Here is a 23,834-nt window from a genome sequence, read left to right on the forward strand (position 1 = left end):
AAACTGTCACACACAAAACAGACTGGAGCAGCCATCTGCCAAATAAATCCAGCATCCAGTGGCATGATGTTCCTCAGCCAGTAAAAGAGACTCCCCAAAGATAAAGCTTTGAAGCACATTACTAAGAGTTTGTTAGAAAATATTGGCATACTATAAATAAGTCAACGGCTTGTAGTGCAACAGCGTAAACAATATAATGAAAAGAAGCAGGATCGATTGACATTCTTGGGAATGATGTTAGATTTGCTGGTGTATTTTTCAAGGTTTTGTGTAGCTCATAAATAATGACAGTATGAAAAACTTCAAAACTCGTAACTGATGGTAGGAAGATTTGTTTACAGATGTGTCATCTTTTTATGTACTGTGCAGTTTCAGATATGATATCTTGATTAATAGACCTTAGTCGTGTAATTCCTTTAAAGAGCTGTACTTTAGTCTTCATTTGCATACAATTAAATAGGGCAGAAAATTAAATAATGTTAGGCCTACTGAATGAAGATTAGGTGAAAATAACAATATGGATTACCCTTTAGTGCTGTCTAGGTATGTTCTGTCATGTAAGATGTTTTTATCAGTTATAGATGGTTGTACAGTATCTCTCTCCTGCTGTCAAGATGTGCTTCTCATGTTTTACAACAGTTGTGGTTGTAGTACGTTTTTGACGAGTATTTCCGGGAAAATGTGTTTGTCATAATTTTTCGCCATGGTTGTACATTTCTCCATTTCTCAGACTTTACTGCTGTCAGCTTCTAGATTTGACCTCAGTAGGTTTGAACACTCAGACTCGTGTTTCCAGCTAACAATAAGAGACGTTTTAACGTTAAAACTAGTTCGTTTTGAGAAGGAAGCTCTTTTTTGTTTAAATAGTCGCGTATTCTGCGTGAATATGTTTCACTTGACTGCTGCGGCAAGTCTGTACCGGCTGCTTTTATGCTGAGAGATCGGGCACGCCTAAATTTCAGAAAGAGGGGTGATGGGCAGAGCTCAATCTGCGTATATGACACATCCAATCGTTTTCTTTTACCACACAAATATTTTAATCACGAGTATTTTTGCTTTTATGTCGCTTATAACAAACCCAGTTCACGTTGTTCTGTAAAACAACACTTACTTTGTTTGTTTTGCGCAACAACGCTCCCCTTCAATCGGAGTGGATTCCTCCGGGGAAAAGGAAACGTGAAGATCACAACGGAACAGTGTGGGAATAAACGCTGTAACAGTTCCTCATTCATTCCGGCTATTTAAAACTTAAAGACAACGTCTGCATATTAAAACGAAGGTTATGGTTATTTGAAATGTAAAAGGTAAGATTTTCCTCATTTCTGTTTAGTGCATGTTTTCAAATTTTTATTTGCACCGTTAAGGATTGTTAACAGATCAATACCATTTTAAAGAGAATTTGCCATCGTATTTTTTTCCACTTAAAACAATAAAGAATAATAGCCTATATTTTACATTAAATATTGTTATGCAATTTGAGGTTGCAGAATGACTTTTAAACTTTCTGATACAGTCTATCTCTATAGTTCTTATGACTTGGTTTATTGAATATCAAATGTGTCAAAAATAATGACATAAGTCTTACATAAAGTACTGTGGCAGTACTAAGGTATAATGATGGTAATAGATTCTAGTGCCATGCTACTTTTGTAATACCATGGTAAATTGATATAAGCTATGGAACTGAAATTTGTTTTCCATATTTTTAAATAAAAAGGCCAAGAATAGACTGGTGTTGCTATTGTACCAGGGCCAAAATCCCTTGGTAGTGCCATGGTGCATTTTATAAGTGAAGTGAATACATTTCACACCAAAATGGGATTTATATGCATTTTTTAATGCAATGTGATTTTCTTAAATGGGGGAGTCAATGGCCTTATTTTAGATCCTTACTTTCTTACAGGAAGTTAAAAGTTAGATATTTACCGTATAGGTTATGCATTGTGGTACAATGTGCACCTTCCGGAGCCCCTCACGTGGGGCACATGGTAGGATTTGTTTTGTATATAATCTAAGAACGCAGAACTCATATATTTGGCATTTAGCTGCTAAGGACAAGACAACAGGGACTTATTTTTATAAAAACTTCTCCAGTGGAGCAGTAGCAGGAGTGATCTAATAGTGTGTGGCAGGTTACTAACCTGCCGTAGGGGTCAGTCAGCAGATTGTGTGATGTGTTGAGCAGGCAGGTGGGCAGCCCGTGAGTGTGTCTGCTCTCAGTGGGCTGCGGCTTACTGCACTTCCTCCTGTATGATGAACTCGCTCGCATGTTTACGCCTGAAGTGCAGCGCTACATGACGCCTGTTATATTAACACTGACATGCATGACTGAATCAAATTTTTCATTTTTTTATTTGGACCATATCCTGAGGAATCCAGCTTCCTAGATTTTTTGAGATAAGGGTCATTGTACTATGAAAACATATTGTAACTGTCAGAACTTCCTCCAAAGTGATAAAAGCTTTTTTAGCTTTTTTTTTTTTTTGTAACTTAGTGGATTTCAGGGGAAGAAACAAATATGCACTACTGGTTTGGAATATTTAGGATGTTTTTCATAAATGTTTCCATAAATGTTTTTGAAAGAAGTCCCTTATGCTTGTAAATGGTTTATTTATTTGATAAAAAATATATATATTTTGTAAAATATTATTACAATTTAAAAGAATAGTTTTCTGATTTATTATAAATGTCTAATATAAAATCTATTATATTATAAAATGTAATTTATTCCTGTGAATTTTCAGCATCATTATAGTCTTGACTGTCATATGATCCTTCGGAAATTATTATAATATGCTAATTTGGTGATCACTTATTATCAGTTTCTATTGATTCCCTGTTATTAATAGTGTCTCTTATTATTGATGTTGAGTTTTTGCTGATAAATATATATATATATATATATATATATGATTTTTTTTCAGGTTAGAAAAAAAAAAAAAAAAAACATTTATTTGAAATAGAAATAATTTAAAATTTTAGTTCTTACCTTTTAAGATGTGGTGCATTCCCTGTTTTTTTTTTTAAATATATACATATTTATAAAGAGCAGCGAAAGCTTTGAAACTTTGATAATAAGAAATGAAATATATATTCATGTTAGCACTTCTGCTACCTAATTAAAGGTGTGAATGTAATGTGGGAAATATTAGAAATATTAGTCACACAAAGGTATGACTAGGACTAATATGACTAATACTGACTAAGACTAATACTCTAGAGCAGAGCAGGAAAGTCCATGTGTGTGAGAGAGCAAAATAGGTCATGTTTGTTACCTAATAGTGTCTGATTTGTTTTGCATGTTGTCCTTTCTATGTAGTGTTTTCTGTCCTAATACTTTATGTGCATGTATAGGCTCTGTCCACCTAGCACAGTGGTTCTCAAACACACCTGATTAAATCAAAACAAGTGATTTTCAAACAAATAATCAAACTATTTATGTACTTCTGACAATCCTAATGTACTAATGTGTGTTAATAAACACTTAACTGCACAAATCTTTATTAAAAAAAAAAAATTAAACGGAATTAAAAAAAAATCTATTAAATAAATTAATTTAAAATTAAACATACTTTTTATGTTTTTAATTATTGCAATTTTCCAGTGTTTGAGACCTGCTAACCTAATAGATCCTATGACCTTCCTCTGACCTCTAGGGATCTATGCTTGTTTTCTGGACTGAAGGTTTTAAAAGGAAATCTTCTATAGGTCCCAACATGTCAGCACTGAGCCATCTCACAGGAAGTGCTGAACTTAGCTCAGCCCTGGTGTGGATTTGCTGAGCTCTTTGATCTGCATCTATACTTGGTTCTGGACTCATGTAAGACTGAGCAGAAGCAGAACCATGTCAGAAACCTTCCAGCTGCCCGCGCTGCAGATCCAGGGCCCGGCAGATGGGGAGTGCAACGGATGCGTGGTGGATCCAGCCCTGTTCAGCTCGTCCAGCCCCTCTCTGCGGCGCAAGCGCTTTAAAATGCGCCGGATGAAGAACGTCATGAGTGAGAAGGAGCAACTGGAGAAGGAACAACTTCAGCGTTCCGGAAGTAAGGAGTACCTGCAGCTTCCGTCCATTGAGATCACGCCGTCCAGCGACGAAGACGCAGCGTGGTCGAGTTGTTCCACCCCCAGCACCTCACCCCAACGCAGACGCTTCCTCCTGCACAAGTGGCTGAGAGGAGGCGAGAAAAAAGAGCACGGCAGTGAGAGCAGGTCTGTATGAGCACGAGACCGAACCCTCCTACACTGCCTGATCTCAGTACACAAACACATCCATTCTCCATTCCTGCTGTCCATCATGATTAATGTGCAACACCTCATTTGAGTCTTCATGTGAGCTTGCTCTGGTACATTAATCGTAGAAGAAAACCTTTGTGTTTGTGTGTGCGTGTTTTTCCCCATTTGGAGGGACTGAAGTCTCTGCTGTGACATTTATAGGCTGGAGGGAAGAACAAGCGGCCGCCTGCTACTGCCAGGAATGCTACACGAGTTTGTCTGGGGATGTATTAAATATTCATGACTCTCGCTAGCTTTTAATAGACAAAAATACAACATGCAGTATATATGTATCTGCTAAGACCTAAACATTTACTTCAACACCCTTAACAATAGCTGAAATTAGACTTGAAGTACACTACCAGCCAAAAGTATGGACACTCTTGACTGAATCTCAGATTTATGATCTTGATTATTTATAAATGATTAAATTATAAAATAGAAATAGCTGGAGCAACATTTAAGATGCTGTGCAAAAATCCAGTGAACTATTGTCATGTCACTTTTTAAGGCAGTCATAAGATTTGAAGAAAAATACGCAGGCATTTTATTCTTACAGAATAAAAGATTATCCTCCTCAATCAAGTGTTTTTTTTTGTTGTTGTTTTTTTGTGCATCCATTGTATACCCTTTTTTTTTTTTTTAAGAAGTCCCTTCTGCTCACCAAGGCATCATTTATTTGATCAAAAATCCAGTAAAATGCATTATCGTGAAATATTATTTCAATTTAAAATAACTGTTTTCCATTTGACCAAGTTTAATTTTCAGCATTACATTAACTCCAGTCTTCAGTGTCACATGATCCTTCAGAAATCATTCTAATATGCTATTTTGGTGCTCAAGAAACATGTTTTATTATTATCAGTGTTGAAAACAGTTGTGCTGTTTAATTTTATTTATTATGTTTTTAATTATTTGATGAAAAGAAAGTAAAAAAAAGCATTTGTTTGAAATAGATTTGTAACTGTAAAAGTCTTTACTGTTACTTTTGATCAGTTTAATGCATCCTTGAATAAAAATGTTAATTTCTTTAAAAAAAAATTTGTTTTGTTTGATCACTGCATAATTGTCATACTTAAGTTTGTCATTTCAGAAATTGCATGACTTTACTATCATTCTAAAATGTGGAAAATACTGTGTACTGAAAGCTGTCAGGTGTTTGCTGGTAGAAAACCCTTTTAAATACACCAGTGTTGACCAATGTAGGGCTCTGCTATGTTGATCTGTTAGGTTGTTTTCTCACCTGCTTTCTTTTCATGCAGTATGAAATAACTCCGGGAACCATTTCTGTGGTTGAATGCACAGGATGTTTGTCTATCATTTATTTTCTTAAGTGTACTTTGCACACTGTACTTGATAATCATGTCTAGGTTAACTAGATAAATGTAGGTATTGTTGTGTTTTTTTCAGTTTTATAACACTCTTGTCAAATAGGACATTCTCTGCTGTCCTCTAGTGGAAAAGACTAAACAGTATCCTTAAAATATCTGTTTAAGACACTTGATGGACATTTGTAAACACTAAACTGTCAAACTGTGCACATTGTGTGTTGATCTTGTATGTTTTGTTTGAGCATTTTTTGTTACTGTAATTAAAAGACATCACTGTTTGTCCAAACTCACCTTCTGTTGTCTCATTCTCAGTATGAGTGGACATCTGGAGTGTATGTGTGTATTTGTTAAGTTGTGATTGTAATGTGACGCTCTGTGTTACAGCAGTCAGCAGAGCAGCCTGCAGAGCAGCCATGAGGAAGAGTCCACGCGTTACCTGAGCCCCAACGCCCACGACGACAGGTACACGCTCTGAGCTGCTTTGGATGTCATTGTCATTGTCAGTGGGTTTTATATGTTAAAGTATCTGGAAACTGATTAATTGATGCATTTATCTTACTTGACTTATATTTATATTAGTGCTGTAAAACGATTAATCACATCCAAAATAAAAGTTTTTGTTTGCATAATATATGTGTGTGTTCTGTATATTTATTGTGTATATATAAATACACACACACATGCATGTATATATTTCAGAAAAAATATGTTATGTTTATTAAATATTATTTATAATATAATTGTATGAATATTAATATAGACATGTAACTATTTTCTAAATATATACTGTATGTGTGTGTATTTATATATACATGATAAATATACACAGAACACACATATTATGCAAACATAAACTTTTATTTTGTATGCGATTAATTAATTGTTTGACAGCACTAATTTATATCATGCTGCTCTCACCGTTCCCTTATGGGTCCAACAGGGGTCAGTGGTTGGTCAGCTCACAATCTGGCTGAATTTGTATACTTATAACTGTTCATTTGTGATGGGAAAATATGTATCGTATGTGATAATTCCTAAAAAACAATGTCATCTGTGCATGCTTGATATACTGCTTTCAGTGTACTGTAAATCTACTTTGTATTTCATATGACACAGCTTGTGAGTTCAGGGATTCAGCCTCTGTCACTTGGCTTTTTTTTTCATTTCAATCTTTGTCATTTCAGCAGATGCTGAAAATGTTGACATGGTGTGAACTTCCTGCTGGCGGTTGGTTTTAGTCTAAGTGTCGGTTCTCAAGTGTGGTTGAGAAGTATCTGTTTTTGGTGGTTCATGTTTTGCTTATGAAGTTGTTCTTCTTTCCGTGTCAAGTTCTGCATCTGTTGTCTGGTTTTGAGTCTGACCACAGATCTCACTGTCTGTATTGTGCCATCTCAAAAACAACTCTTGCGTGTTTCACTTTCTCATGAACAGCCCATGGCTTCTTCTGAGACCATATATTTTTTTAGATCATCTCAGAAATAGCATGTACTAAACCAGGTGCTACGCATTTTGAGTCGACTATGCAAGTTTTGTAGTGAAAGCTCAGATTTTTAGCTGTGCTCAAATGTTCTTGTTGAGCCCAGCTGGTCAGAGAACACGCCGATCCTTGGCTGGAATAACACATTTTTTCATCTCCAGGCTTCAGGCACTTGTTCGTTGGTGCTTTTATTGGACCTACTATGTTTTTTCTTCTGTATTTATGAAATGTGTCTTGTGAACATCACTGTTTGTACATTAATTGATTTTGTGTATTTGTTGCTATTAACATTCATGAGCATTATTTAGCATGTGTTTGTCTGAAAAGAGGTCATTTGTGTGTTTTTTGCAGAAGTATGTGTGCATCTTCACACCTGCTAATGTCAGTTTGTTAAAGTCAGTATGCATGCAGTCGCCAGCAGCTAATTCTTGTGCACTCAGCAACCTGATTTCAGATGATTCCTGAGCTTATTTTTAAAACAGTTTTGTGTTGTGACGCAAAGCAGCTAATGCTCATTAAAGGTGATGAATGTTCAGCCTGTTTGTGTCCCGTTAGGCTGAACTGATCACAGCAAAGTGTCTCAACTCTCATTCACACACACACACACACACACACACACACACACACACACATATATATATACAGTACAGGCTCCCTTTTTGTTTGCCAGTTTGAATTTAAATCAAATTGGCCAGAACCTTGAATTAAAATTTGAATTTGCAAGTGTTTTATGACAAAACAAGAGTTATGTCATTATTATTATTTTTTCACGGAATATACAATAATTGTTTTATATATAAAACAATTAAAAGGATAATAAATGAGAATTTTAATTTTTGAATTAACTATCCCTTTAACATCATAAGTTTATCAGAATTTAAGTTAGTCACATGGTTTTCACTGCCTATAAAAATGTTGAAAATATTTGTTTTAAATGTGTGTTAATATTTAATTTAGTTAAAAATAATTCATATAATAAAATATAGGTGAATTAAACAAATTTCAACAGACATTACATTTAAGATGCTAATTATGTACAGTAATTTCATCAAATGTTTCTGGAAATACCCCAGTATGTGTATCAGAAATATCAGGGAATTTGTGATTTCCAGGCCTGGTTATGAAAAACAATTCTTATTGCTTCCTGGACATTTCTGTAGTGAATGTACAATGCACTTTTAGTTTATTAGTCTAATATATAATTGCCTTGAAGCTGTTTTACGTGCAGTCTCTATACAATGTGTTTTTCCCCATTAAACAGAAAAGACAAGGAAAATTTAGGAAAAATAATTCAAAAGAATTTAATTAGTGACAAGGTATGGAAACCTAATAAACCAAACCCTATAAACTACTTGAATGTCATATTGTTTCAATTCTACTTCCTAAAATTTAAATTGCAATTCTGCATCCTACTTGCCAGTTTGATTCAGGTTCAGCCGAATCAACAGCCAAATGTATATTTATATATTTATATGCATTTTTGGCTGGAAGCATGCAATCTCTTGTGTGTCTCTGAGACTCTGATGGTGATATTAGCATCTCTGCTGGTGGTCTCACCACTGGCACACCTCAGGTGAGGAAACAAGCTGTACTGATCCACAGCACACATGCTGAGAAAAAGCAGGATCTAGGTCACCGCAGGACAAGACACGGCCCGCACAGAGAAAGAGAGAGAGCGAGGGAGAGGAGGGGGTGAAGTGAGTTCAGTAATGAAGAGTCCTCATCCCGCTAGTGTGTGTGAACCGTGTGCAGTTCTACATGAGTTTAGAGCATCATGGTTCAGAGCAGGAATTTATCATGCACCTCACCCGTCAAACTGGGCTGTCACCCACGGGTGTCCACGCTCAGGAAAAGACTGCACTTTCGCCGGGATCCGTGAGTACTTTTTTTGTTTTTGCCTCTAAAACAGCTCCTGAAAGTGCTGTGTACAGACTGTAATTGGCAGGCAGAAATTCACGGTCAGTTGATCCAGCCTGAATTACTGTAGCAGATACGGTTTCCTGTGATCTATTGAATTACCCTTCAATCTTTTACAGTAGAGACCTCAAGAGAACAGAACTCCTGATTATTCAATGTATTGATACATGAATAATTTGTTTTTCAGCAGTTTTGAACCGAAAATCACATATTTGTGAATTATTTGCATTTATAATGCATTTTAATACACATTGTTTTATAATGTTTTGTCATGTTTTAAGTTCTCAAATAACTGGAAAATGCATTATTACAAATAATTAGTATACGTTCTTATTCTTGCCATGCCTTTCAAAAGTAAAATGCATTAAAAGTGTGTGAGCAGTTTAAAGGTGTAATATGTTATAATGTAAGTGGTTAGACTTATGCATGAGGTTTCAGTGGTTCACCCAAAAAATGTATGAATTATTCTCTCACCACTGTGTTGATCCAAATCTGTTTGGAACAACACAGTAATTTAGCATAGTGTACTGGACACTTTATTCCATGCAGTTACAGTGAATCGGCACAGAAGCTTTTAAGCTTCAAAAAGGATGTAGAAAGTAGTCCATATGACTATGAGGATTTCTATGAATACATAGAATATGAATACATTCTTAAAAATAAAGGCTGTAAAAGGGCGTTTTTCTTAAATGAACCATTTTGAAGAACATTTAAAAAATCTAAAGAATGTTTTTCCACTACATGAACCTTTTCTGCATTTGAAAGGTTCCATGGATGTTCTTTATGGAACCATTGATGCCAATAAAGAACCTTTATTTTTAAGAGTGTACCATTGTAAATGATTGACCTTTGTGAATGAATCATTGAATCAGTGCGTTGAAATCAGTCTATTTTGTGAACTGGGTTCATTGAAAAGAATCTGATTTAAATTCATGATTCATTAATGAATTGAGCATCGCTGCTTTTAGAAAATTCTTATTCCAAGGAAAGCATGGGTGAATATCAAGCATTTTGGATAATACAGACTTAAAATTAGACAGAAAACTTGGAACATAATGCACAATTCATATGGACTGCTTGTACAGTAAGTTGTTTTACGGTGTATTTTTGGCATTTTGGAGCTTAACAGCCCCTGTCTTCTTCACTTTCGTTAAATTGAAAAGAGCAGCCAGGATATTCTTCAGAAACTGCTTTCTGCCAGGTTTGGAATGGCATGAGATTGAGTCAGTGAATACAGAACGTTCACTTTTGGTTGAAGTAGCCCTTTAACAAAGTGATGCTATACAGAATGAACGTCATAAACACAAAACACACACACACTCACACACAGAGGCAATTGAGTGAGAGGATGAGAGAGTGAAAGAGTACATACTTCTGGTCAACATGAGCTCAGGGTCACTGTGTCCCTGTCACAGTGACTAGACTAACTAGATCTGTTTCTCTTCAGGCGCAAAGCTTTGATGAACACAGATGTGTGTGTGTGTGTGTGTGAGTGCTGTTCTTTAATTAGCAGTTGTTCAAGGCAGACTTCTTAACAAGGAAATCACTCTGCCTGCTTCACTCTCTATTGCTCTGTGTATTTAAAGTGAGATCAGACCTTGTACATCGGACAGGGTTTTCGTTTTGACATGATCAGCAACATTCTGAGTTGCCCTTTTTGCTATAGTTTTAGGAAATGCTTGTGCTGCAAAAGAAAAGTGCAGCGAGCCTATAACAGGAAGCATACATTATGCACTGCTTTCTCTCCCTAAAAAAACTTATTTCTATATTTAACGTTTCATATTTTCTAACAACGTCCATGTAGCTTACAGATATCGTGGCCACAAAAGGTGTTTGCATGCTAAGCTTTTAAAATGTCTGAATGTTATAGGCATTTTTACACAGCTGAGTTAGGACTGCTTAGTGCCTGCTCAAAATTCAGTGTAAAGGTGCAATGCATTAAAGCCAGACTGAATTATGACTGTTCTGTCCCACCTCAGCCTCTAGTATTAAAATATACAGTTTTAATTGCTATGTAAATGCATTCATGCCACCTCTAAGCAGCATTAAACAACCTGTGTAAAAACACCTAAATGCCAATACAGAAGCACCTTTGTGCCACCTTTGCAGTGTAAATTTGCCAGTTGGCGTCTTTACGCAGCTGAGTTAAGGCTGATCTGTGCCTGCTCAAAATTCATTGTAAAGGTGCTATGCAATATCAAAGCCAGACTTATGCCTGCTCAGACCCACCTCAGCTCCTAGTATCAAGTTATACAGTTGTAATTTTTGTAAATGCATTTATGCCACCTCTGAGCAGCATTAAACAGTGTTGTCTTTTGTAAATACACCTAAATGCCACTTCAGAAGCGCTTCTGTGCCACCTTTGCAGTGTAAATGTGGCCAGCTGGCACTTATTTTAAGAAATGATTCCACAAGCACATTTTAAAGAGAAACATTTTATGTGGTTTTAGGTTTGTTGGGTCTGAAAACATTAAACACTAGTTTGAAACGAACACAGTATTTGGAGAAATTATGGTTGTCAATTATGGTTGTCATGTTCATATGTTGAACTGTTAACCTGTGGTTATTGGATTGTTTGCATCATTTGCATCCATTACTTGATGCAAATGCCATTGTACTGTACTGTATAGCAAAACGTATAGTAGATCAAGTGGTTCAGATTTGTTCAGTGTTGAGTTTCGGCTTGAACGCTCTTTCCATATTAGATAATAGCAGGACACTTATTTTATTTAAAGGGAAGTGGTGTGTGGCCAAGTATGGTGACCCATACTTGGAATTTGTGCTCTGCATTTAACCCATCCAAGAGTACACACAGTAGTGAACATACACCTGGAGCAGTGGGCGGCGGGCAAATGGCGCCCGGGGAGCAGTTGGGGGTTCGGTGCCTTGCTCAAGGCTCTCACTTCAGTTGTGGTATTGAGGGTGGAGAGAGTGTTGGTTATTCACTCCCCCACCTACAATCCCTGCCGGACCTGAGACTCGAACACACAACCTTAGGGTTACAAGTCCAACTCTCTGTCCATTAGGCCACGACTGCCCCTTAATTGTTTATTTAAAAAGACACAATTTAATTTAAGCTCAGATTGTTTTCTCAGTGCCATCTACATGGAAGTTGTCAAAATTGTCGTAGGATGTGAAAACACATTATTGCTTGACATTGTTCCTGTAATAATGTGCTCAACATGCTCTGGTTGCCTCATTTGTTCTTGTGTTCTTATTTAATTGGCCAGATCCCTGTGAAAGATGTGCAGGCCATCTTTCATCTGAGATTATACAGAAACCTGCAATAGCAGTGTCCTGTTACCAGAGCTGATGATTCATCAGAGAACTGCAGACTGATGTTATCTAACACCCCTATCAGATACTGCTCTCTCGCTCTCTCATCTTTCTCTACCCTCACTCTTTCTTTTCCACTGAGCTGTAAACAGAGTCTCATAGTAAGCTCACGTGCACTTCTGACTTACCGTTAAACAGACTCTTTCCTCAGCCATATGTAAAATGAGTCCTGTCTGGACATCTGTCTGTCCGTCTGTGGAAACGGAGTTGCTTTACTTGCAGATTAAACTAACTCTCAGAGTCCTTTGGTTTCTTTGTCCGGAAGAGTGGGCCATACAGAGCCAGTGAAAGTAGGTCATGAGCAACTGATTGAGTTCTCCTTCCTGTGTGGGATTCACCAGTGCTGCTGTATAAATCTCAGTAAAACACCAGAGACCTCAGTGTTTGCATCTAAAGTCATCTCCTCAATAATCTGTGAGACATGAGTAGATCTGCATGGAATCTGCGCTGAATTCCACATATTTCCATAGATTTATATTTATAGTTACAATTATGAATAAGAATTTTGTACTGTGAATCTGTGGAGCTTTCTTCATATATAAGTATAAGTAAAAACTGTATAAAATAAGTGTTCAGTTGAATAATTTTGCCCTCATATGGGAAATAAGTAATATCTTCTAACCCTCTGAAATATTTTCAGTATTATAATAGTCTGTGTTGTTTTTGCTAGGGTTGTGTGCAGTGCTTGGGTTTGTTTCTGTGTGTGTGTGTGTGTGTGTGTACATGTGTGCATGCAGGGATTAGCTGCCTCACTTCACTTCTCCAGTACACTCACTAACCGAGCCTGACAGTCACCTCATCACCTGACTCCTCACGCTTTCTTCTCATTGGCTGGCTCCTTTCAGCCTCCATGTGGCAGTGAGCTCGGTGATTCCGAAGGGGCGGGGCTATGTGGCAGCTCTCGGAGGCCGTTGGGCTGCGGGGCTAAACATAGCAGGACTGGACCCGCAGAAATAAACTCCAGCCTCCACTGGCCCGGTTCCGCAGGCCCGCTGGAGCCAGAGATCCTCGTCTGTGCTGCCCCACTCAGACCCCCAGAGAGCATGTGCAACAGATGACGCAACCGATTACATGTACAATGCTGATATTTCACATCAGCTCTGACCTCCACTGATGCTGGGAAATTCTAGAAGCATTGTCGATGAAACGAAACAATTTAAAAATATTTTTCCATATTTGAACATATTCCTTATTTGGACATCACCCGCTTTGGGAGAGGAAATATCACGTCTCAGATCATATAAGAATCAGAATATGGATTTATGAAAGGATAGAAGTTGTGCCACATTATGTAATTAAATCCCAAGGTGGAGTGAACATTGTGCATTTTTAATTTTGTCAAATTTTGTCCTCACAAACCTATATTGTGCATTTTATTTCCAGATACAATTGTGTTTTAGACAGCATGCAGTGTGTTCACATTCAGGGCCTGTGATGGAGCTGTCCATTCAGCACTACAGTGACATGCACTCTCTCTGATTGGCTAATGCTTTTACAGAGACTCATTCTCTGCATAATTGGAAAATGGGAATTATATGGCTGTTTTTGAGGTTTAATGAATGTGTTTAGCAATCCTCGTAAATGGGCATGTGTGCTGGTCATTTAAGAAGTATCATAGTATTTGCAAATAGTAGTCAGAGGTGTCCTCGTTCTTTTTTTATCTCTCATGTGTATCTTTCTACTTAGGAATTTCTCATTTAATTAAATGTGTTACTTGCCATTTCTTTACAATTTGTGAAATTTACTAGTAATTTTAATGAAAATAGTTTCTACACCTTTCTTTTCAGTGTAGGTGTGTTCACACTGACAGTAAGCCAGAGTCCTATTGTTTGTTACTGGCTGACTATCAAACGCTTTACTGTCTGCACTTCCAATGCTAGTTTCTGCAGTGTATCACTGTATTTGCATACATTTTGTTACATTGCCAACAGTTGGTGTCCCTGTTCTTGCCTCAAATCACTAACTCTCATTGAAATTCACTTCTGGTTATGCTGAAGCTGCACTGTCAGTTTAAACACTCCTTGTTAGGGATGCAACGATGCACTTTTGTATTTTTGTTCATATCTGACTGCGATTGTGTCAAGTAGGACCTGAAGCAACACATTTTGTTGGTACAGAAACAACTTTCCTAACTACTAAAATAAGAAGAAAATACTATTTATGCCCAAAAAACTAAATTCGAACCTTAAAATTTTATTGGTTGGTATAAATGTTGTTGTAGGACCAACGAGGATGTTGATTCAGGAACACGTCATACTTTGCAAAATCATGGTCACTGTATTTAAGAGTATTTGGAGACAGTGACTCAGCAGTATCTTGTCTTTTATACTCAAGTCAAATCTGAACATTACATCCCTCTGCAGTGAACACATCCATTGCTCTTTACTGGAAATACAGCCTAAACGCATATCAAAATTTAAGCTTGTGAATGTTTCGGTGACCTCTTGTGTCAATGGGATCAGGGAAGCGCTGCTGGCCTGTACACGTGACTAGATATTTGCTATAATATCAGCTGTGTGTGTGTGTGTGGCATATAGCAGCTCAAACTGGAATAGAACAAGACACCAAACAATATATTTCTCTAATCCTCACACACACGCACACACTCTGTTCGCAGTGTTTACCGTCCATCTGTATTAAGAGATTAGAGGACCAGCTGTCGACTGCCTCATAGTCCCTCACATGCAGAGCAGCAGTGAGACCGGACAGGAATCTCTTTGAGTCAGGAAGGAAGCAGGGGGGAGTGGCCTGAAGGATCTGAGCATGCTCAGTAAGCGCTGGATTGAGACGAGAGCCGCTCATGCCCTCATCTGCAGGAAGAGAGAGAGAGAGAGAGAGAGAGAGGCTGCTGCATTTCAGAGAGGTGCACATGAGCGCTTCACACACAGGATGTGGAAGTATGGCTGGCCCGGCGCGTTCATGCAGAATGAGGCATTCTGAGTCGGGCTGATCGCCTGTGCTTGGGATCACCCGAACCCACCCGGATTAACATCCAGCTCGGGATGCCTTGGGAAAGGCGGCCCGTGAAATGGGAAGATGACACTGTGGGATCAGGACAGCCTGTACTGCACTAATGAAAGGCTTCAAGCTTGCCTGGTAAGATAGACGGGCAGATGCCAACCGGTCTGTCTTGGGCCTCTCCTCTCTGTGCAGTGCTTGTTTGTGTGTACATCTTATTTTAGTGTTGTAGGAAAGAGATTTTGGCTTGCCGTGCTCATTCTAAACACCTGCATTGTGCAGTATGCGCTCTGAATCTGTCTCTGTCAGATATCTGCAATGACGTATTAGTCTCCACTTGTTTACATCAACCAAGAACAACGTCGACTTGATCTGATGACTGAATTCATTCTCCATAGCTCTGAGCGATTGGCAGTCTCACAGCTGAGGCTGCGATGGTTGACTTTAATGTTAAACTTTTAATGGTTATGTAACAGTGCCCTCTCAGATGGCAGAATGATTAGATAGTGTTGGATAGTGGAAGCTTATTTAGGAGCTCTGAGTTCAGAACAGATTAGTCTTTAAAGTGACAGTGCGGTTATCATGTGATAAATTCATATTCTTTTTCATATTATTTTCTCATTTCATAATTATATACACTGCAAAATGTCGTAGTGTGTTCAAAGTTATTTGTGGTAAAGGTGCTAACTGGTGAAATGAAATTTAAAAAATGTGGAAAACAGTTAAAAATTGCCCATTTATGTCACGTTTTGTTTATGAAGCAGTCGCTTGATTAAAGAGTTTTAATTTAAACTGGGTTTTAACATTGAACTGTTTAAACATTGAACATTTAACATCCACAAGAGGGAAAAAAATAACTATTTCTGACAAATTAAAGGTGATAAAACCTCAAACACAGGTCATCAAGACATCTTTATCGTAAAGAGATTTTATATTAAATGTAATATTTGTTGATTAATAATAATATATATATTTACGTTTTAGTTATTATTTAGTTCATTATAATGCCATTAAATAGCTTGACCAGGTTTCCCAGACAATCCCCCTGTCTGCCATTGGTCAAAAAATAAACAGTCCCACCCCAGACTCGTATCATCAGTTGATGGAAATCAGACCAATGCCTTGGTTTTCTTATATATACCGTGGTATTGAATGAGTCATATCATATCCATCTTATTTTGCAACACGGAAGTATTTTCTGTGAATGTTTGAGACTTCTGATTCATTTGCCACTGTAAAGCCCGAAACACACTGCGCGATTTTCGGCTGTCCGAGATGAAAGATTGGCATCGTGAAACAATCGTGGCGATACAGTGAGATGTACTGGTTCAAAGATGGCCGTTGTCACGTTTTTGCGACCGAAGAAAGTCTACGATAATTTTCTGGGAGTGTCAGAAATTCAGCTTGACAATCGCACAGTGTGTTTGCTACTACGATCCACGTTTACTGACTAACCAATAAAAATGCGACATGAAATCAACGAGTTCATTTCATTCATCGTCATGTGCGCTCGTTCTTGTTGGTGTCGTTAATCTGGCAACCTGTGTGTGCGTCAAGTCTGAGGAAGAGGGGCCGGGTGAAAAAACCCTCTCCAATATTTTGAATTTGGACTGCAATACTTAGTTCAACTACTGCATACAGTGTCAATCCTACATATAGCACCTTTAAATTAATAACTTTAAGAATAACAAGTGCAGTGAGCAGTTTAACTATTTGTGTTGCATACCAATGTGTTCATGATCATGACAATACATTAAAACAATATGATAAGAAATACCAGTATGCAATATCAAACAGTATAACGAGCTGTTTTGTCCAGCTAAAAAAGCCACGCACGTTCAAGTTATAATAGCTATGCCTGCTCTTTCGTTGAATATAAGCAAAACCAATTACCATAGTACATGTCAAAAGAGACGAGATATTACCATAATATGTGCTATAAAACATGGAATAACTGTGTATTTTTTTGTTGGTGGTTTATCTTCAGTTTTTCCCTTTACTGGTGTATCTGTACAGATTTCTGCTCATTAGCCGCTCTGCGGTAACAGAGTGGACAGTCTCAGCATCTGTGTGCTGCTGTGTCCTCCAGTGGGACTCCTGCTCTGAGCACTGCAGAGTGTGTCCTTGGATCGGGGCTCTCACTGTGTGCATCTGTGTGTGTTTACTGCAGCAAAATCCAAGAGACATGTTAATATACAATTATGAGTCATCACAGATTTACTACTCTTCTTGCCATTTTGTTTACATTTATATAATTTTTTAAAGATAATCCTGTTTCATAATCCAGATTTATAGTGTCTGTTTAGTAGAATACATATAAAGAGGATGTACTTCCTAAGGCAGATGTGGTCACATGACCAGCTCCCGCTCTAGTGTAGCCTGTCACAGTCGAAGAATGCTAGTCAGTTTCATTTATACTGCACAGTATTGACTGCATACTGTTAAACATACTGTGTGTGTAGTATGGATTGAAAAACATATTTGATGGTGGTATGCTACATTATGTGTTGACAGATGTTGACAGTCCAAAAGTTGTTAACCTTAGTAAAAGGTGCAGTATGTAATATTGTATATTCACATGGGTTGCCAGATTGAGGACAAGCAATAACAGGAATGGAACGAGTGCAAATCCAGTTCAATTTCTGGGTAGAATCTGCGATCTCTGACCCAGTTTGATTGAAAGCTTCTATGGATGCAATATGCTGGTTTTTCCACCAACTGGCAACGAGGGTTGTCAAAACCCTATTGGGTAAACTGTCAGTGGGCGGACAAAAACAGACATTCTGAAATGTTTCCTAAACATCTGCAAACACTTTTAAGTTTTTTATGCTCTAGTAGGACAAAAAAATACATAACAGCACTTGTAAAAATGTCTTTTTGCATTTGGATCAAATATTAGGACAAATAAAAATACTTTTTTTTAATTATGGTTGATTCCTAATAGTTAATTTATCTCATGAGAAATAGAGGTCAGGTGCATTGCATCGTGGGATACGCTATTCCAAGCAGGGTGCTGTAATGTGTACTGTACGTTTTGGCAGTTGCACAATGGCTATTCTATGCATACAACATTTTTCATGCTTTTCACAGTATACATACTGTTTGTTATAAAGCTTTTCTTACAGTAAAGATGGGCTGTTTGTTCCAGTTATGTTTAGGTTTTATTCTCTGTGTTGATTTGTTTTGCAGTAGCCCAGCTGAAGAGCGTTGCCATGTATTACACTGCCCCGGCTGAGCAGATTACAGGCCTATTTTAAGCAGAGATGCGCTGTCTCTCTCTCTTTCTCTATCTATGATTCAGTGTAGATCAGACTAGTTTGATTTGATTCACACATTCATGGTTTGATTTGATCTTGGTTGAGTTGATCAAGGTCTTTTTCTGTCTCTCTGTTTCTGCTATGAATTATTCTTGAATTATTCTGATTTAATTTTGATCTCATCTGGCACTGATCTGATTTGAGTGATCTAACTGAATCATGATCTGATGCAATATTATCACCTAAAACTGGACAGATGACAGTTTAATTTATTCCTGTGGTGCAAAGCTGGATTTTCAGCATCATTACCCCAGTCTTCTGTGTCACATGATGCTTCTGAAATCATTCTGATATGCTGATTTGCTGCTAAAGAAACATTTCTTATTATTATCAGTGTTAAAAAAAATGTTTGCTAAATATTTCTATTTTAAATAAATGCTGTTTCCAAGTTTCTATTATTATTTGTGAAGACAATAATAATAAAAAATTATTATTGTCTTCACAAAAATGAGTAGCGAAATATGTTTCGCTAAAGTAACTGAGCACCAGTTACTATATTGTATATATATACAGACAAGATGGCGGCGCGAACACATCGCGAGGCTCAGCGTCTTACCAGATTTTGGAAAATAGTGTTAATTTACCTGGTTATTTCACTCGTGTTCGCGCGATCCAGTTATGCGAACTACAGCTATAGTAAACAATCACTTTTGGACATCAACAAACAGTGTTCCAACATAGTTTTAGATCATCCTTTCGACTTCAGCGAACTCCCGCCGGAGCTACTGAGATCACCGCGGACAAGCGGATCACTCGTACCGACCGGAAGTGCTCGGCGTCGGCGTCGAGACCGTAAACAAAGACGGGGAAAGCGTGGAGGGCTGCGTGCTAAGCTAAGGCTAAACCCACATCGACCAGCTCTGCCCAGCATCTTCCTTGCCAATGTACGGTCTCTGATGAACAAGATGGACGAACTAAAGATCTGGACCCTCACACAGAAATGGCTTATGGACTGTAATGTTATGTTCTTCACTGAAACATGGCTCTGCAACGATGTCCCAAACAGCGTGGTGCATATGGATGGACGTGCTCTCTTCAGGGCTGACAGAGTAGCAGCAACCTCTGGTAAAAACAAGGGTGGTGGAGTATGCATTTATGTAAATAAATCATGGTGCAAAGACTCTGTCATTGTTGATACCTACTGCTCTGCTGAGCTGGAGTTCCTGATTATCAAGTGCAGGCCATTCTATCTACCACGTGAGTTTACTTGCATTGTTGCTGCTGCAGTTTATGTACCTCCGGACGCTAATGCTAACGTGGCTATGAAAGAACTCTGTGCTGCTATTAGCAAACTACAAACCCTGCACCCGGATGGAGCCTTTATTGTTGCTGGGGACTTCAATCACTGCACTCTTAGATCTGTTCTCCCTAAATTTAATCAAAATGTCTCCTGCACTACAAGAGGACATAAAACATTGGACCACGTTTATACTAATGTGAGTGATGCCTACAAAGTCACACCCCTCCCCCACCTGGGTCAGTCTGATCACCTCTCTTTGTTCCTGCTCCCCAAGTATACCCCGGTCATCAAACGTGTGAAACCTACAACAAGGACTGTTAAAATCTGGCTGGAAGGTGCTGACTCCACTCTTCAACATCAATTCCAGCTCACAGAATGGAGTGAGTTTGCTGCCCAGGCCACCACAAACTCTCAGATTAACATTGACACTTACACCAACTCTGTCATGGAGCACATCAACAGCTGTGTGAGCAGAGTGACTACACACAAAAAAATAAAAATCTTCCCCAATCAGAAGCCCTGGATGAACAGAGAGGTTCGCCTCCTGCTCAAAGCAAGAGATGCAGCCTTCAGGTCTGGAGACCAGGAGGCTTACAGCTCAGCCAGAGCCAACCTGAGGAAGGGTATCTGCCAGGCCAAACTCACACACAAACAGAAGATTGAAGAACACTTTAATTCTTCAGACCCCCGGCGTATGTGGCAAGGCATACAATCTATCACGGATTACAAACCACCTAACTCTGTGCCCCCCTCCAGCTCTGCCTCCCTCCCAAACGAGCTCAACCACTTTTATGCTCGTTTTGATCAAAATAATGAGATCTCACTCAAAGCTGAGCATCAACCCAGTGAACTGCCTCTCACTCTCTCCACATCAGACGTTTACTCCACTTTGCGTAAGGTGAATGCACGGAAGGCAGCTGGCCCTGACGGAATACCTGGTCGTGTGCTTAAAGCCTGTGCGGAGCAGCTAGCTGAGGTCTTCACGGACATTTTCAATCTGTCCCTGGCCCAAACAACTGTCCCCACTATCTTCAAAACCTCCACCATCGTACCAGTACCGAAACATTCCACTGCCTCGGTCCCTAACGACTTCCGTCCTGTTGCACTCACCCCCATCATTGCCAAGTGTTTTGAGAAACTGGTTGCATCCCACCTAAAATCCTGTCTCCCTGCTACACTGGACCCATTCCAATTTGCCTATCGCCACAATAGGTCAACAGAGGACGCCATCTCAACAGCGCTTCACTCTGCCCTCACCCACCTGGACAGTCAAAACACACATGTGAGAATGCTGTTCATGGACTTCAGTTCTGCATTTAATACAGTAATCCCCTCCAAGCTGATCTCCAAGCTCAGCCAGCTTGGAATCAGCACACCCATCTGTAATTGGATTCTAGATTTTCTGACTAACAGACCTCAGTCCGTCAAGTTAGATAACCTCTCCTCCTCCATCATCACCCTGAACACCGGCGTGCCACAGGGCTGCGTACTGAGCCCTCTCCTGTACTCCCTCTTCACCCATGACTGTGTTCCTGTTTATGGCTCCAACACCATAATCAAATTTGCAGATGACACCACGGTGGTAGGTCTGATCAAGGATGACGATGAATCAGCCTACAGGGATGAGGTGCAGCACCTGGCTGTATGGTGTGCCACCAATAATCTACAGCTAAACACCCAGAAGACAAAGGAGATCATTGTGGACTTCAGGCGGACTAGGAGTCATGCACACACACCCATCTACATCAACGGAGCTGAAGTGGAGCGTGTGTCGAGTTTCAAGTTCCTTGGCATCCACATCTCTGATGACCTCACCTGGTCCCATAACACCTCTACTCTGGTCAAAAAGGCACAGCAGCGCCTTTACTTCTTAAGGAGCCTTAAGAAAGTTCACCTGAATCCCAGGATCCTTGTGGAATTCTACCGCTGTACCATTGAGAGCATACTCACGAACTGCATCTCAGTATGGTACAGCAATTGCTCCGCATCTGACCGCAAAGCACTCCAGCGGGTGGTGAAAACTGCTCAACGGATCACCGGCACCCAGTTAACTTCCATTGAGAACATTTATTATAAGCGCTGTCTGGGCAGGGCAAGAAACATCATCAAGGATGCCTCTCACCCTAACCATGGACTTTTCACCCTCCTTCCATCCGGCAGGCGTTACAGGTGCCTACGCTCTCGCACCAGTAGGCTCAGGAAGAGCTTCTTCCCCGAAGCTGTGACACTTCTGAACGCCACACCACCAATCTAACCTGCACCTGCTTATTACTGCACTGGTCACAGTACTTTAAACACATGCATTTGCACTACTCATATTTTGCACAGACTGCACATCGTTCAAGTCATTACACTATAAACTGTTTAAAGTTGTTACTGTACAAGCACAGTAAACTATTTCTATAAAATATTGCACTACTGCTATTTTGCATAGAATACATTGTTCTATCAATACTTTGCACACTCATCCAGCTGTATTTATTTATTACCACTGTTCTCACGTTTCTGCTGTTCATAATGTGTATATATAATCTGTAATCTATATAATCTACATTGCTCTGTTCATAATGTACATACAATCCCTACACTGCATTCCTATTTTATATTCTGTATATACTCTGCTCAATACTGTATATAGCAATTCCACTGTATATTCTGTAAATCATATCTTCACTTACTCTGCACTTATATGTATATAAAACACTATATTCTTGCACTTCTGGTTAGATGCTAACTGCATTTCATTAGCTCTGTACTTGTACTCTGCATAAATGACAATAAAGTTGAATCTAATCTAATCTAATCTAATATATATATATATATATATATGTATATATATATATATATATATATATATATATATATGTATATGTGTGTGTGCGTGTGTATATATGTGTATATATTGATACACCAAATCAGCATATTAGAATGATTTCTGAAGGATCATGTGACACTGAAGACTCCAGTAGTGAACGACTGCTGAAAATTCAGCTTTGTCATCACAGGAATCCATATTTTTGTCTCTTTTATCTTCCATCAAAAAACGGTAAGTCTCATTGTTAAGAAAAATAACAGCACATTGCTCTTCAACAAGGTGCAGGATTTGAGGCATCATGCAATAATATGCAATAATAATATCATTAACAATACAAGTCCAGAATGTATGTGTGTGCAGAATACACTGGCATACGCATCGCAGGAGTTGACAGAGCGAGCGAGTAAGAGTGAGAGAGGGGAGTGGTGTGATTGGACAGGGGGAGGGGTAGAGAGCCAGAGACTGGCTTGTTGGCGTTCAGGCTGCTGACGTGAGTGGCTTCATTCAAGAAACCCATGAATATTAAATCAACCCCAGATGCCACACTGCGCCGCACAGCAGCCGTTTTTCACGCCAGCTCACTGTCTTCCTGCCCCCGCTGACCCTGACTTAATGATAGTGAACGACTAATGGGACCTCAGAGGAAACAGCCATGCAGAAGAGCGAAAAAATGAGAAAGCTTGCTTGAAAAAACAGGGATGCTGGATTTAGAGGTGATAAGCTCCGCCTCCTCTTTTCCTCCTCTCTCGTCACATCACTCCATCCTCACACCGCAGCCGCACTGAATGAATGAAGCAGAGCCCAACGCTTTCCCGTAGCCCCTCATGGCCACCAGGTTTGTCTGTGTGTGATTTTTGCATGAAACTCATGAAGAGAAGTCGTTGTTTTGGCATTTGCATGATGGGCAGTCACACTTGACATGTCCATTAGCGACAATTTCCAGTATTTTAGCTCTCACAGATGCTTTTGCCACCTTGCAATATTTAATAGAGTAACTTCTTTGACATTACCAGCAAATAAAGCCACATTTCATCCAATTCCAAGCAGTTCTTTTGATCAATTACTCTATTAAATATTGCAAAGTGGCAAAAGCATCCGTGAGCAGGATGTTTTTAGAAGAGAATCTGATATGCGCCATTTGATCAGGGAAATGCATCGCATTTGCTGCATG

At 38.9% G+C, this 23,834-nt stretch overlaps 2 protein-coding genes across 8 annotated transcripts in view; both read left to right on the top strand.

Annotated features, from left to right (window-relative positions):
• Window positions 1–1,195: 1,195 nt before the first annotated feature.
• LOC306865538 (uncharacterized protein) lies at window positions 1,196–5,886 on the top strand. Its single transcript, XM_079410219.1, has 2 exons — window positions 1,196–1,304; window positions 3,657–5,886. The coding sequence occupies exon 2, from the start codon at window positions 3,845–3,847 to the stop codon at window positions 4,217–4,219; it is 375 nt and encodes a 124-aa protein (XP_079266345.1). The 5' UTR covers window positions 1,196–1,304; window positions 3,657–3,844; the 3' UTR covers window positions 4,220–5,886.
• A 9,261-nt stretch (window positions 5,887–15,147) lies between these two features.
• The window catches only part of LOC306865537 (protein Aster-B-like), a 29,617-nt gene continuing 20,930 nt past the window's right edge, over window positions 15,148–23,834 (top strand). For 3 of the 7 annotated variants that reach the window (XR_013783873.1, XM_079410213.1, XM_079410216.1), the window contains exon 1: window positions 15,153–15,429. Coding sequence is in view for 5 of the 7 variants with exons in the window: in XM_079410213.1 (XP_079266339.1) it covers window positions 15,407–15,429 (23 nt within the window). In the remaining 2 variants the exon portion in view is untranslated. Of the gene's footprint in view, window positions 15,430–23,212; window positions 23,499–23,834 lie in introns of those variants that run through there. The other 4 variants (XR_013783872.1, XM_079410214.1, XM_079410217.1 and 1 more) reach the window with 3 other exon arrangements.

The sequence above is a fragment of the Barbus barbus genome (genome assembly GCF_936440315.1).
Source record: "Barbus barbus genome assembly, chromosome: 47".
Lineage (NCBI taxonomy): Eukaryota > Metazoa > Chordata > Actinopteri > Cypriniformes > Cyprinidae > Barbus > Barbus barbus.